Here is a 15,077-nt window from a genome sequence, read left to right as displayed (position 1 = left end):
TTTTATCATTCGCCCAATCTGAATCTGAGAAACCCCGAAGCTCCAAGTCCCCGGGTCGAATGAGTAAACCACGACCAAGAGTGCCAAAAATGTACCTGAGAATGCGTTTTAGACAATGGTAATCATGTTCACTTGGTTGATGCATGCGCTGAGCAACTCGGTTGACAGCAAACTGGATGTCAGGACGGGTAATGGCCAGATACTGTAGAGCCCCAATGAGGCTGCGGAAGTGGGTGATATCGGCAAAGGGGGTGTCGGCTCCATTCGTAGACGAAGAGACTGCCATCGGTGTTGGTTGACTGGTGCATTTTTCCAGTCCAGCTTTCTGCAACAGATCTCGAGCATATTTTGACTGATGAAGAAACAAGCCGCTGCCTGTCCGAGAAACCTCCATTCCCAGAAAATAATGTAACGGGCCAAGGTCCTTCATTTTGAAGGTAGTATGCATAGCTCGAGTGACATCCTGAATGAGAGCTGCAGTAGAGCCTGTAATAATGATATCATCTACATAGACAAGAAGAATGACTGTACCGTGTGCTGAATGTCGAGTAAACAGACTCGTGTCGTGTACGCAACACGTGAAGCCGAGTCCCTGGAGGAACGTTTTCAGACGTGTGTACCAAGCACGGGGGGCTTGCTTGAGCCCATACAGAGACTTCTGGAGTTTGCAAACATGTTGAGGGAAGCGGGGATCAACATAGCCCGGTGGTTGCGTCATGTAGATAGTTTCATCAAGCATGCCATGAAGAAAAGCATTGGAAACATCCAACTGATTGATGAGCCAATTGTTGCGCACGGCGAGTGACAGTACCAGGCGAATGGTTTCCTGCCGAATAACAGGACTGAATGTCTCGGAGTAATCAAGCCCATACTCCTGATTGTAGCCTTTAGCAACCAAACGAGCCTTGTACCTGGAAATACTGCCATCCGCATTGTGTTTAATTTTGTACACCCATTTACAGCCCACTGGGTGCCGCCCATGGGGCTTAGGTACAAGAACCCAAGTTTTCTGATCAGTCAAAGCCTTAAACTCGTCATCCATAGCATGACGCCAATAAGCATTTTTTGAGGCAACAGAGTAGGTTGTTGGTTCACTATCGGGAAGGGGTGTATTTGGTAGTATGGTAGCCTGAAAGGTTTTGGGTTTAAAGATACCGGCTTTGCCACGGGTTAACATGGGATGAGTATTGGGGGGTGGCACGGGCGGTGGTGATTCGGGGGTGGCCGGGAAGGACCCAAAACGGATCGGGCTGGAGATGTTGTGGGTATGGGGTGGTTCGGGTTGGTTGTGAGTGTGGGTGGTGGTTGCGGGTGTATTGTGGGTGACGGTCGAAGGGGTGATGAGGGGTGGTTGGGTAGTGGGTGGAGGTGTGGGGGAAGGTGGTGAGGGACCCTGTGAGTATGTTGGAAAAAGGGGAAGGACGCCAATGAATGATGTATTTGTGGAGGAGGAAATAGACTCGTAGGGAAACTCATTTTCGACAAATTTGACATGACGAGATATGTAGACTTTATGAGTTTGTGGGTCAAGACAGCGATAACCCTTGGAGGTAGGATGATAGCCCAAAAAAATACAAGGACGGGATCGGGGTTGTAATTTGTGAGTAATATGAGGGCGTAGCCAAGGGTAGGCAAGACACCCAAAGACGCGGAGGTTGGTATAATTGGGAAGTTCTTGGTAAAGGAGTTGATAGGGTGATTTGTTGGAGAGAGTGTGACTGGGCATTCTGTTAATGAGGTAGTTTGCGGTGGCTAGAGCTTCTACCCAAAAGGAGACAGGGAGATGAGATTGATGTAGAAGAGTAACCACCGTTTCAATGAGATGGCGATGCTTACGCTCAGCCACCCCATTCTGTTCGGGAGTGTATGGACAGGAGGTTTGATGTATAATTCCCAGGGATTGCAGAAACTGGCCAAAGATGTTATTGACATATTCCTTTCCATTGTCACTTCGAAAAAGTTTAACATGAGAATTGAATTGTGTTTTAACCATTTTTTCAAAAGTGACAAAGGTGGTGTATGCCTGTGATTTGTGTTTTAGTGGGTACAACCAAGTGTATTTTGTAAAATCATCCACAAAACAAATATAATAGCGAAAACCAGCAAATGAAGGAACAGCAGTAGGACCCCATAGGTCAGAATGAATAAGTTGAAAAGGTGCAGTTGTACGCTTCTCAGATAAAGTAAAAGGTAATTTATGAGATTTAGCAATTGAACAGGAGTCACAATTGTTTACATGAATGGAAGAAAAACCTAATTGAGACATTAAAGAATTTATTATTTGAGTAGACGGGTGACCCAGACGACTGTGCCACAACAGACTGTGGCCATCAGCCGAAAGAGCCACCGGAGCCACAGGAACGCTTTCTGAAACTGGGTGGGCAGACGAACTTGTGCCAGGAAGAACGTACAGACCATGCTCACAGGGGCCCTGAAAAATCACCCTCTTGGTAGTATTGTCTAGGATCTGAAAATCATTAGAGGTGAACAAGAGTGAGCAATTATTGTCTTTTGTGAATTGGTGAACTGAAAGGAGATTGGATTTAATAGAAGGGACGTGGGTAAGGTTACCTAGGTGAAAGATAGCGGTGGGGGTTTTAATGGTACCCGTGCCAGTGTGAGAAATATTAAGGGACTCACCGTTGCCAACAGTAATACCATTGGAGCCATGATATGGATTTGGAGCGTTAAGCTTGGATAGATCAGAAGTAACGTGCATGTTGGCCCCAGTATCCAACAGCCATTCAGAGGAAGGGCCGGCTTGAGATGCATAATTGGCACGGTTATCACTATTTCGGCTCTCCTCATACCGAAACCAGCAACGAACAGCGGTGTGTCCTGTTTTCTGACAGATTTGACAAGTTGGACGATCCCGCTCGTAAGTGCCCTGCCCGCCGCTGGAAGATGACTGCCCGCCGCTGCCGAAGGAGTGCAGGCTGTTGTTGCTGCCGTGCTGCTGACCGTCGTACGGCGGACGACTGCCCTGCCGACCGCCGCGCCCGCGGCCTCCGCTGTTTCTGCCGTAGCCGCCGCGGCTCCCCTGCCGGCCGCCACCACGCCCCCCGCGATAGTTCTGGCTTGCGGTGAGGGCGGTGGCCGGCTCCATAACAGCGGCTTCTCGGAGAAGAAGTTTGCTCTCCAGATCCACGTTGATTTCTTCACTTTTTAGCCACGAGGAGAGAGTAGCCAGGTCAACGGGCGTTGGACTGATGCGAACCGCCTGTTTAATGGAGGAGTAAGCTGATGGGAGCCCCCGAACGACGCACATGACGAGATCTTTTTCGGGAATGATTTCGTTCACGGTGTCGAGGGCTGTGATGATGGTGGAGACCTCGTCTAAATACTCCGCCATAGTTTTCGTGCCTTTGGTAATTGTGTGGAGACGATCACGCAATTGAAAAATATGAGAGTGGGAAATTGATGCATAGCGTGTTGCGAGGGCCGTCCACAGGGCTGAAGCAGTTGTGTAGGATCGGACGTGTTTCTGAACCGTGGGAGAGATGACCGCAATCAAACATGATCGGATCTGGCCATCCACGGCTTTCCAGGCGGCATGGGCCGGATTGGTTTTTTCTGATTTGTCCGTGGCGGTGATGACTGCCGGCGGCGGTTCTGTGCTTCCATCGACGTATTTGAGAAGGTAATTAGCCTCAAGGGCTGTAAGAACGGTGATTTTCCATGTAGGGTAATTTATGTCTGATAATTTTTCGGGAATCAGGGCATGAAGATGCCTGAGAAGGAGTTTAACGCCAGAAGGAAGTGAATCGAGAGAATCCACCTCAGTTGTCATGGCTGCCGCCGCCCAAGAGAAGAGAGGGAACGATCGGTGCCCTAAAGAGAGAAAAAAAAAACCTAGAGAAAAGAAGATCTAGGTTTTCTGGCTCTTGATACCATGAAGGAATATTGATTGTATTCAAGTGTTAAGGGAATACATGGGAGATATATATAGGAAATATAGGAAGGAGTACTAATCCTAATAGGACTAGAATTAAGGAGTACTAATCCTAATAGGACTAGGATTAGTACACAGTAAATACTAATATTATTTTATACTATTTATTTAATACTATCTGTTATTAATGATGCATCACGATCTTTATTTGGGGACCCTTCTCTTATTTCATGGAGTGCTCACACTTGTACATGTGGCAAAAACTTGGTTCTTGAATCTATTCCCAAAGAATTTCGTGTAGGGGAAACACACTAAATGAAGAAAGAGAGACGGATGAAGTAGTAAATATTTTTTTATTTTTATTTAAAAGATTCGAGTTAAGTTTCAGACGTGTTTGTTAGGGATGAAATTTTTCAAGGCAAATTTAAATTTAATCAAATTCTGATATGAATACGGAATGCGGATACATCACTTTGATGACCTTTATTTTTTTGGCTTGCATGGAAAAGTGTGGCAATCTTTATTGATCCAATTTAATGCTTCCAACTACCCCAACACCCTTTAATTAGCTAAGTTGCATTATTCATAAGTACTAGTAGTGCTACCTATCATTCACCCAATTTCTTCCCTTACAATAAAATTATTTCTTAGAAACAAAAAGAAAAAAAAAAAAAGCCAAAAAGCCAAAAGAGAGTACAATATTACATAATGAAAAGTAGTAGTACAAATATGGCTGGAAGTAGTCCACTACAAAAGAGAGAATTAGAAGATGACAATGAAAGTAGTAGCAGTATGAGAACAGCTGAGACCATGCTGCGTTTGTTGCCTATGGGGCTTTGTGTTGTGGCTCTTGTTATTATGCTCAAAAATCAACAAACTAATGATTATGGTTCCATTACTTACTCTGATCTTGGAACCTTTAGGTAATTTATCTTCTTTTTTTTTTCGTCTTCCTCTTCTGTCGATTCCTGGTTGGCATCGTTTATGGTTGAAATAGTATTTATTTATGACATTAATATTACATGTGGCCTAGTGTTGTTGGACATTGGCCAGCCCTAAATTAGACGGAACTACCCTTGAGTTCATATCCAGTGAAATTCTATAACCCAGGTCCGGAGAGATTGATATACACACCGATTTTACTACTATTTCATAGAGACAGATAAGCTATTTTCGAGAGATTCTTGACTTTATGCGGAAAATAAAATAGTGTGATAATTTGAGAGAATTTTAAGCATATTATAATAAGGAGAAAAAGGATCTAACAATGATTCTCCTTGTAATAGTGGGTGAATTGGAATATTACTAAACTTTATCATTATGATTTACTTGAAATTACTTTACTAGTGATCTGATTATGTAACTATTTTTAAGACTGTGAATGCATAGAGCTTAAATTCTCTTGTTATTGATTTGAAAATTGTGGAAATTGAGTTTTAGTTGTGAACTTATTGAAGAAATTTGTGAATTTTGGGGGAAAATTAACCTTTGAATCTACTGCAGGTATTTAGTACATGCAAATGGAATTTGTGCAGGTTATTCACTTTTATCAGCAATTGTAGCAGTCGTACCTCGTCCCATAACGATGTCTAGAGCCTGGACTTTCTTCCTCCTTGATCAGGTTCCGCTTTTGTGATATCAATCTATGCATACATTTTGAATCATTTGGTTATATGAATTATATAGTTCGAGAAAAATGGAATAAGGTTCAATTGAACTAACAGAACCTGCTGTGCTTTCACTTGTGTTTTGTAGTTATTGACATATGCAATACTGGCTGCTGGAGCTGTATCGACGGAGGTGATGTATTTAGCATATAAAGGAGATCCAGAAGTTTCATGGAGTGAATCATGTGGTTCATTTCGAGGTTTTTGCCACAAAGCTACAGCATCTGTGTCCATTACTTTTATAGTAAGCCTTTGTTATGCAGGGCTTTCGTTGCTTTCGTCTTATCGGCTTTTTAGCAAGTATGATGCACCACCAGTTGGATCGTACAACAACAAAGGGGGAATTGAGATTGCTAACTATTGAGATTTTGAAACTGATCCCTCTTTTGTTTTGGTTGTTGGTGTTGGTTTTACTATATCATGTACACGGCTAATGCTAATAAATTAGATAATTAGGTACAATCAAGGATGTTGCTTTACTTTTTCTTTTCTTTTTTCTCTTCATGAAAAGGATGTTGTTTGTCTTGAAATATCATATCTGGTAAATTTGTGACCTTCAAATCATTCTTTGGTCCCACAAGTTTTCTTGTAAATTTGTCCTTGTTGTTGCTGGTGAATGGGTAAACAAGGGAAACAATGAAGAGGTGGATGATGGTAATGTTCGAGCCAGCTTTTTTGAACATCCACTATTCCGTTTAATATCTATCACTCTCTGCCAGCACGAATTTAGGTTACTCTATTGTTCCATCAAAGGTCTTGAAATATTAAGTTACTCTATTTTTTTCATCAAAGGTCTCAAATTTGTGCCTCCGAGAGTGTATAAAAGTTCTCAAAGTATATACTACAAACAAATTCATGAGACCAACTTCTATTTACCCAATAGTGTGGTTTGGAGTTCAATAAAGTAGGTTGAAAACGTACGAGGTTTCCAGTTCAAATACTATTAAAGGTAAAAAATACTAAGTGATTTTTATATTTACCGAAATCATGATATACGAATTAGTAGAGGTTCACGCAAACTAAACATCAAGATATGTTGTAATTGTTCCTAATCAAGTCGAATGAATTAACACATGAAAGTAAGCTTAGAAGATTTTAAGAGTGGACTTCAACTAACACATGAAAATAATTTTTGATTTAGCTTTAGGAATGTATTATATTTACCCTCAATAAATGAAATTGCCAAACCAATTGGGACAAAGGAAATCTTCAAGTTTTGTAAAGATGAGATCGAAATCCAACACCAAAGAGCAGATCCTCTGATGCAAAGACTCGAAATCAATCAAGAAAATACTTGTAAATCCTCAGTATCAAGGACCAAGTATGCTATCCAACTGCATCTCAGAAAAACATCACTAACAGCATCAGGATGGCCATGTCTAAATACGGTAAGTTTAAAAATAAATCAACTTTTAAGGAGAGCCTAAGCTGGCAAAATGCTTCATATAAATAGGGCTTGAGCATTTATAAGTTTACAGCATTACTCGCTCAACTTCATCGTCTCAAATTTCAGGATGTCTGAAAAGCCAAACCTACTAAATCATTAAACAGAAAAGTATCCTCAACTAAATCAGCCTCTTCATTCGAGGCATTATTAATAGTTCGAACTAAGAAAAGCAAGGGAATCCACGAAAATCCAGAATATAGCTAGAATATCCTTCACAACTCCGCATATATAACCAGCTGTAACAGAATCTCATCTTTAGTGAGACAACAATGAGTCACCATGAAAGAAAACAGTTTGATGTATATTGACATACACTGCAAAGCTGACCATTGGGGTACTTCAACATTGCTGGTTCAAGCCCTGATAAAAGAAGGATAAAATAGTCAAATATGGAACAAATAACATGAAGCAACGCCTTCTCAAACACTATCTAATTGGTATAAGATTGATGTGTCAGTCATAAAATCACTCAAGTGCCTCCAGCAACAAAAAAATGGATAGTCTTTACTCAGGTATACTACATCAATCGATTCTCTCATTATTGGGGATACCTTTTCTTTAGACCAATGAACTCTAGAGGACTCTATAGGCCGAGAGAGACGGGCACCATGGTAGAATCTACGACCAGGCTACCAGATTGAACTCAGTTTATGGCAGCATATTGTGTGTTCGGCCAATTCAATAGACGCTGTTACTGGTGATAGTGATTACTGTAGTAAGCTATATCCATTAAATGATGCAGTAGAACAGTAGAGGATCTCAAATGTCATAAGAAGAATGCAAGTAACATAATATACCAGATTGCAAGTCTCACGCCTACTTTCACATTCAGTTGTGTCCATGATGTTTGCTAAAAGAGTGGCGCGCCAAGAGCTTCCTACCTGGTGCACGATGATCATCCTGCGAAATTTTGTATCAGATACTTGGCCTCAGAAATCAACGAATGGATTGAAAAACAACGGGCCAAAAAGAAAATGAATTCCCCTGGAGCTATAAAGTTGAAAGGGGTGGTTATTCAAAGAGACAACAAATTCCATGGTTTGAGAGGACTATGGGAAGAGATTTTTCCACATCCTTTCAAGAAAACAAACAAGATTTTAATCTAGATACAGATAAAAAGAAACAAGATTTGAGTCTAGCGAAACAATTTCCAGAGAACTTGTTATTTGTGAAAGCAATCACTTGGCAGGAGAAAGTTTCAAGTAACAGCACATGATACCACAACATGCATTTCCTTTTTTCATCTGTTAACAATCAAGTTCATACATCAAGTTAAGATATTTAGCGAATTAACCATAGAATTTTAAACCCCGGTCATATTAGAAACAACAAAAGAAAACTACTTCTCCTTCACAAAGCCCACAAAAAGAATTGTCATTGCTGGGAATACCATATGTAAAATCAACTACCTTGTACAGAGATGCAGCTGATTCAGATTCAACAGTTTGGACTGGAATATGTCCAAGTGACTGGAAAGAATCCAAAGCATCTAATGTTAGCTGCCAACCACAGAGAGCAATAGCACCAGAGTTGGAAGAGGAACTGCCACTATTACTGCAGCCAGCAGCAGCAACATTTCCATTAACCCAAGGACAGAAAAAATTATGATGCTTAATTGGATCAAATTCAACAGCTTCTTCGTAGTTGCTTTCTCCAATAGGAGGCCCTGAATAACATTCGTTTTCATCATTTCAGCAAGCTATGAATAACCAAATCAGTAAAACCTGAATAAAAGAAGAAAAAAAATACTTGAAAGTATAAAAGCAATGATGCCTAAAATGAAAAAAGGTGAAGTCTCAATCAAGGAATATCAAGAAAGGTAAACGATGCCTAATTCCATGGTAAGTTCCACCCGAGTTGTGCTGAATCCAATCACAGTAAGCATCAGTATGAAACATTACCAGCATTGAACCTGAATATGAGTTTAACTATTCCAAGCTGAATGAAGTCTATTTTGTGATGTTATTATCTAATGAGAGATGAGATATTTACCAGAATATAGAAACTTCCCAATGTAGCTGCATTTTTAAATCAATACAAAGTGCTTTTGCACATACATTCAAACAGGTCTCTGAGAGAAAGAAGGGAGGTAGTAACATACAGTAGAAACTGATACCCTGAAACTCAAGCATGAAGGTTACCTGTTCCATTTGCTAGCATATAGTCTGACTCAACGAATCCACAATCATCAGTAGCTGCTGCATTATTTTGAGTAACTTCTTCTTTGGATGCTTCATGGGCGGAACATACAACAGCATTGCAAGAAAGAGAAGGGTGTGGACTATTTGGGAGCATAGGTTGCACGTGACAATTCTTTTCACCACTTTCAATGGATTCTGCTTTGGCAGAGCCAACAACTTTTGAGCCACTATCAGCCCTTCCCACTGAACGAGACGTCAGATCTTGACTATCACCATTAGGATCTCCACGGTCCACCTCTTCAGGGACATAGTCACCCATAAGTCCTGGATCTGGAGCAAATTCACCTGTTTGCCCCTGATTTTCAGTAATTTCAGCAACCGCTTCTACCTCACCAGCGACGCTATCTGCTCTATGCACTGAAGCATCTGTCCCATGGATTTCAGCTTCATGACTAGCACCCATTCCAATACTTCCTCCACTGATTCCAAAGCTAGGGCCATCCCTCACATTGGCAGTGGCAGTATCAGCATTCACGACTTCTTCATCATTTGTGCTACTTACACCCATTTCACCAGCACTCCTGACCACAGCCGGACAAGTACTTTGTTGTGCTTGGTTACTGTAGTTCAATTCTGAAGTTTCCACTGGGTCTGCACTTCTTAACATAGATGTAGAAGGGAAATGAACATCATCAAAGTCTCCGGGAAGATTCTCAACACTTTCCATTGAATCATCTGTACCGTGAACTGTGTCCATTGCAATAACAGATGAAACATGTGTTGAGTCTCGAGTAGAGGGCACACCAGTTAGCTGTTCGTGTCTTCGGCCAAAGGTATCATCTTTGGGAGCACTTGTACCAATCTCAAAACCAAGTGACAGGCTAGGACCAGCACCTGATGAATCCTTGCCATATGAAGTATGGTGGGTCCCGAAGGCATCAGACTGACATGGGCGCTTTGATGGACCAGCTGAGTACTGACTACCATCATTTACTTCATCTCCGTCACGGTCTATCACAGTGCCTTCAACACTATCAGCCGGTTGTAGAGGCAATTGTGGCCTGTCAACCGTGCTTCCACCTTCCTCTAAGTTTCGTTTGCGGGAACTAGGGCCTCGAGATTCATATGAAGCTGCTTGACCACCAACTTCACTGCTTGAAGGCTGCCCAGTAACTGGATATCTTCGTTTATGTCCATCTTCGAATTGTTCAGGCTTTGCATCCATGTTCACCTGTGAAGAGGATAATCCACCAGCCATTGTGAGATTCAGATCTACTCCTATATTTGACAAAGACCTTCCCACTTCATTTGTTGCAGCCTCATCAAGGTCCTCTGTCTGTTCCTTTTCCACACCATCAGCAGCAACCCACCCACTGATTCCACTAGCAGCACTTGCTCCACGTGTCAATGCCATTTTCTTGCTTGTTTCAGGGATATCATTGCTATTTGGAGCAAAGCAAGCAGGACGGACAACAGTGAGGAAGTCCCAAATTCTCACGGTGGCTCCACACAAACTACAATCCAATAAAGGCGACCTAGATTCACCTTTAGACCTGGGACCCACAGCTTCGTTCTTACTATGAACTTTTTTCTTTGAAGAAGGCAATACATTTTCTCCATGGCCAAAATCTTGCAGAGAAGTGTGATATTTTGTGGGACCAATGGAGTATCCACTCCTAGCTGATTGAGCAGAATGTTCTTCGCAGTCTTGGACATTTGGAAGCCATCTTGGCTCCCATCCGCATAGGCTTATCAACTTATTAGCCTAAATTGCAAAGAATTCTATCTATTCAGAACTCAATAACAAAGTTACAATATTTAGCAATTTAAATGAAATGAGACTCTTACACGAGAGTATACAAGGAAGACATCTTCTGTGTTGGTTTCAGTTCCTGACATAATCTCTAACCTAAAGATAGGTTCCATCCCACCAAAAGCCTGTGACTGAGCTAGAAGGCGATCAATTTCTGGACTTCGAGAGACTTTGATGTGCTCAATTGCAGATGCAGCCACTATTGGAAGTGAAGGAAACTGAAGCAATCCATCACATCGATCCTTATAACCACCAATTAAGGCTGATGGTGGTGTAGGAGGGAACTGGACCAAGCTTTCTGCACAGCTGTTTCCTCGCCAAGGACAAGTGGCCTTGTGCCCTTCATCAAGTTTCTTTGCAAATTCTTCCCCCGCGATATCAGCTATCAAAAATAACTAACAGATGAGAAATGTTTCCTCAAAATGTGTGAAGCAACAATTTTACTACTCACACTGATGATACCAAAGTTCTTCATAGAAAACGAACACATTAAAAGGAAGTATCATAATGATATAGGATAAAGTATCAAGCATAATCAGATTCGTCTCTTCCAATATGGTTTATCTTTGCAAAAAAGGCAAGAATACAGTTCGTATGGTCCTGCTCTTCCAGCATAATTGGCACAGAAAATGGGTTAATATAAATTCAAATGACAACAAAAGCTGCTACAGCTACTTCTGTTCATACATAATTGGGGGTTGGGGCTAGCAGAAAACTATATCCACTTCCTTGCATAGGAATAAATAAGAATAAAAGCAAACTTACGGCAACTTTATCCGACACTAACAGAAATTATGGAGAGCTAAACAGATCACACTGAAAAGGGGGGAAGTAGGAACAAAATGATTTTTGCACAAAAAGGGTGGATAAAACCCATAACTAACAATCACATAATAAACAAGGAGTAATCTGCAATTGTCCATATGTTATTGTGGGACAGTTGAATCATGTAGCTTCCTGAAGTACAAAATAAACTTACAAACTAGCATTTTTTAAATTCCCATTAATTAAACAGTCAACTCAAAGAGAAATAGAAGGGTAAGTATGCCACCACTGAAGGATACAAAATACATTTTACTTTCTGAACCAAGTAATGCCCTTATGATGAATGTTTCTTGTACTTAAATCCTAGTTAGAGCTGAAAACAAGCTACACATTATATTGATCATTCATGTTTTATGATCCACCTAAGAGTTCTTCCAACTGAACTCTTTCCTCGATGGAAAAGGCTTTAGCAATGCCTCATTCCTATAACAGAATGGCTGAATCTAACATACCAATATGAAAAGTAAATAAAATATTCCCAAACAAACAGAACAGAAAGTAAACCAGATATTTACACAATGGAGTTTCATTGAAGTATCACCATGAATAACTCAGAAAGCGACAGAGGAAAGAGCCTTGGTTTCAATGCAACTGAAAGTAGGATCTTGCATTAAAGATTAACTTAGGGAAATAACTTCTACAATGCATCAGGGACAAAATGATCTAATATGGGAGAGGTACATTGTTGAGACGCGACTTCTTTAGACTTTAGAGCTGTTTTGAGACTGGAAAAATAATGAGAATAGCAAAAACATAGATAGGCAGAATTTAAGAGCACATACAAAGAAAGAGAACAACTAGAAGAATAGAAGTAGGAGAAGAGAGAAAAGGAAACAATTCTTGCAAGATCCACAACATTTTCTATATGCAATGCTCTACTCTCCCTCCCTCAAATACACAATTAGGAAATTTTTGAAGAGAAGACACAAAGATATCTCATCGAAATAATTTTGAGGATGTTAGTCACGATTTGTTCGTTTCTCTTTCGTTTAGATTACTTGCTGACCAACTATACCACTTCGAATGACCGAAACTCAACTAAATGTAAAACTCCGAAGATTCCCTGTTGTCCAGTCTGGTGACTATCAAAAAATGAGAAAGACTTCATATTATAGAACCCTCTTAAACAATATTAATATTATGTCAGATTCTTTGGCACTGGTCATACTCCACAATAATTTAACATGATATCTGCATCAGCAATTTAATTATTTTGAGAAGTATCTTAGTGAAGCAAAATTTTAACTAAAACACCTACCAATAAAGCCTTATAGTCAATGAAAACAAGAATTTACCTTCACCAGAGGTCCATGTTGCAGAAGAAACGAATCTCAGATTAGCACCACAAGCTTCACACTCAATCGTATCAGCATCCACATTCACCCAGCCTCTTCTAGCACAAGCCAGTGAGCTTGAAGCCTGCGTCAACAATTGCAGTGTAGAAGTTGTGCAAAGTATGTACTTCACCATGATGGACAATTTATGAATTGATAAGAAAGAAAAACAATCTTAAACATAATTATAGAAACCCTATCACGTAAACATCCTTGTGCTCATAACCACATCCTAACCCTGGGACAAACTAACATAAAATGTATCTCTTATCTATGTCATGCAATTTCTCGCAACAAGCTCCCAATAAGCATACAAGAAAAACAGGCCAAGAAATGGAAACATACAGGTATTGGTTTTGGGAATTCTGTGGTTAGGAAAAGTGGGATTCAACAGATCATGCAATTATTAAGAAATGATGCAAAAGGAATCTTTCAGCCAGACCTTAGGCTTCCCAAACCAGTTTGTGGGTTGGAAAGTGGACAGACGCCTCAATAGATCACCCCTTTCCCATGGTCTACATGAAGGTTGTGATGATCCTAGTGCAGAACCACCAGCACTATTGCTAACTGAAGTCCACATGGGCTGTGAACCAATACGGGAAAGTGAAGCTGCTTTTGAACCCTGTGCTTGTGCAAACCAATCTGTGCCCCCAGCATTTGTTGGAACTGCAGGAGATGATGCCCCTACGGAACTGCATCAAAAAAATCAATTATTAATTCACTTTTGACCTAACAGATTAAAAATGTTGGAGGACAACAATCAACTTTGACTAGTGCCTTCTAATCTACACCTTTTCCTTTTAGTGAGAAAAAGACCCTTCCATCCACACATCTCATGCAGAAATAAGATCAATACGTAAATCAACAGCTTCTCAATCCCAAACTAATTGGGTTGCACTATATTAAACCTTTGTACTATATTGTACAAACCAATTAGTTTGGGATTAAGCCTTTGTAAGTTTGTGGACACCCAGCAATTAAATTTAATGGGTTCAACTTTTACTGTTAAAATTATGGAATCAGATATATACTGTACTCCACGCCAGAAGTTATGGGTTTGGGTTCATTTTAAACCCATAGACAAAAGACTACACCTTCCTTTTGTATACATTTCACCCTATTCAGACGTGGTTAATCACACGGAAATCATACTCAGACAAATACTACACTACTCTAAACTGTGGAATTCACCATTTATGCAAAAAAAAAAATAAATAGTGTCATCAGCCTACATGAATGAAGCATCAAGAATCAAACCAGTAAGGTAAATAATAAATACAACAGCTAGACAAGCAGCGCTCAAAATGAGTATACTTTTTTTGAAACTGGTAACATTTCTTAATAACTTTCTACCAGAAAAAAGAACAAAATAAGTAAAAAAAACTTGTCTAACATAACAAATTAATGAACAAGCCTAAGCTCCACATAGAAATTTCTCTGAATGGCAAGTAGACTTAAAAGGGGTTGACCTATAAATCTGTGTTCTCATAATTAACCAGCCGGATTAAAATTCCGAACAACATTACTCCAATTTAGAACCCTAGAACGAAATTAAAGCGGCAAATCAAAAGCAACAGCATACAAGAAGCTCAAAGCACAAACGCAATCAAAAAAATTGGGGGAAATGTTGAAAAGCTAGGGTTTTAGGGTTTACCTAGCAGCAGGTGTAGGGATAGGGGGAGGAGACGATGATTTGGGCGGCAATTGAGGATCATGGGAAGAGCTTATAGCTTCTTCCTTCATGATTTTTCACCTTCTACTGTGTGAAAATGCGTGTATAATGGTGGGTTTTCTCTCTTTCGGTGATGGTGTTGAGAGCTATACTTGTTTGCTTTACGACTAATTTCTGGGTTTTTTTTTCAGTTTCGAATTTGCTGTGACATTTATGTTACCTTTGGACTTTGGAGTTATGTGTGACGGAGTGTATTTATTACGTCAAGTGAAATAAATCATATTTA

General features: G+C 40.3%; 2 protein-coding genes and 1 long non-coding RNA gene across 4 annotated transcripts; 1 reads left to right on the top strand and 2 right to left on the bottom strand.

The window, feature by feature from the left end:
• Positions 1-4,488: 4,488 nt before the first annotated feature.
• On the top strand, positions 4,489-6,152 carry LOC107024124 (CASP-like protein 2A1). The gene is made up of 3 exons (XM_015225025.2): positions 4,489-4,815; positions 5,396-5,513; positions 5,648-6,152. Exons 1-3 carry the CDS (start codon positions 4,601-4,603, stop codon positions 5,921-5,923), a joined length of 609 nt encoding a protein of 202 aa, XP_015080511.1. The 5' UTR covers positions 4,489-4,600; the 3' UTR covers positions 5,924-6,152.
• Positions 4,780-5,755, bottom strand: LOC114078104. The gene is made up of 2 exons (XR_003579650.1): positions 5,620-5,755; positions 4,780-5,535 (listed from the first exon to the last, which is right to left on the bottom strand). It is a non-coding gene; the product is annotated as an uncharacterized LOC114078104 (long non-coding RNA).
• Positions 6,153-6,969: 817 nt separating the features above from the next.
• Positions 6,970-15,007, bottom strand: LOC107025877. 2 transcript variants are annotated; one of them, XR_003579131.1, is made up of 9 exons: positions 14,774-15,007; positions 13,562-13,811; positions 13,081-13,204; positions 10,996-11,342; positions 9,148-10,912; positions 8,416-8,672; positions 7,804-7,906; positions 7,320-7,366; positions 6,970-7,242 (listed from the first exon to the last, which is right to left on the bottom strand). XR_003579131.1 is itself a non-coding variant. In XM_015226651.2 (8 exons), the coding sequence occupies exons 1-7, from the start codon at positions 14,860-14,862 to the stop codon at positions 7,835-7,837; spliced, it is 2,904 nt and encodes a 967-aa protein (XP_015082137.1). In that variant the 5' UTR covers positions 14,863-15,007; the 3' UTR covers positions 6,970-7,366; positions 7,804-7,834. The 2 variants fall into 2 exon arrangements, 1 of the variants encoding a protein (XP_015082137.1); XM_015226651.2 differs by having other exon boundaries at positions 6,970-7,366.
• Between the last annotated feature and the right edge of the window lie 70 nt (positions 15,008-15,077).

Source organism: Solanum pennellii, chromosome 7 (assembly GCF_001406875.1).
Source record: "Solanum pennellii chromosome 7, SPENNV200".
Classification (NCBI taxonomy): Eukaryota; Viridiplantae; Streptophyta; class Magnoliopsida; order Solanales; family Solanaceae; genus Solanum; species Solanum pennellii.
The sequence above is the reverse complement of the archived record's forward strand: the minus strand, read 5'-3'. Positions and strand labels throughout refer to the sequence as shown.

What these genes read in the sequence shown, in the direction of transcription:
- LOC107025877 (XM_015226651.2), bottom strand. Translation starts at nt 14,862, where the DNA reads ATGAAGGAAGAAGCTATAAGCTCTTCCCATGATCCTCAATTGCCGCCC. An exon ending in AACATGGACCTCTGGTGAAG is followed by an intron (nt 11,343 to 13,080) that starts GTAAATTCTTGT and finishes TATTTTTGATAG; the next exon opens with CTGATATCGCGGGGGAAGAA. An exon ending in TCTTCCTTGTATACTCTCGT is followed by an intron (nt 10,913 to 10,995) that starts GTAAGAGTCTCA and finishes TTTGCAATTTAG; the next exon opens with GCTAATAAGTTGATAAGCCT.
- LOC107024124 (XM_015225025.2), top strand. Translation starts at nt 4,601, where the DNA reads ATGAAAAGTAGTAGTACAAATATGGCTGGAAGTAGTCCACTACAAAAG. An exon ending in TCTGATCTTGGAACCTTTAG is followed by an intron (nt 4,816 to 5,395) that starts GTAATTTATCTT and finishes AATCTACTGCAG; the next exon opens with GTATTTAGTACATGCAAATG. An exon ending in CTTTCTTCCTCCTTGATCAG is followed by an intron (nt 5,514 to 5,647) that starts GTTCCGCTTTTG and finishes TGTGTTTTGTAG; the next exon opens with TTATTGACATATGCAATACT.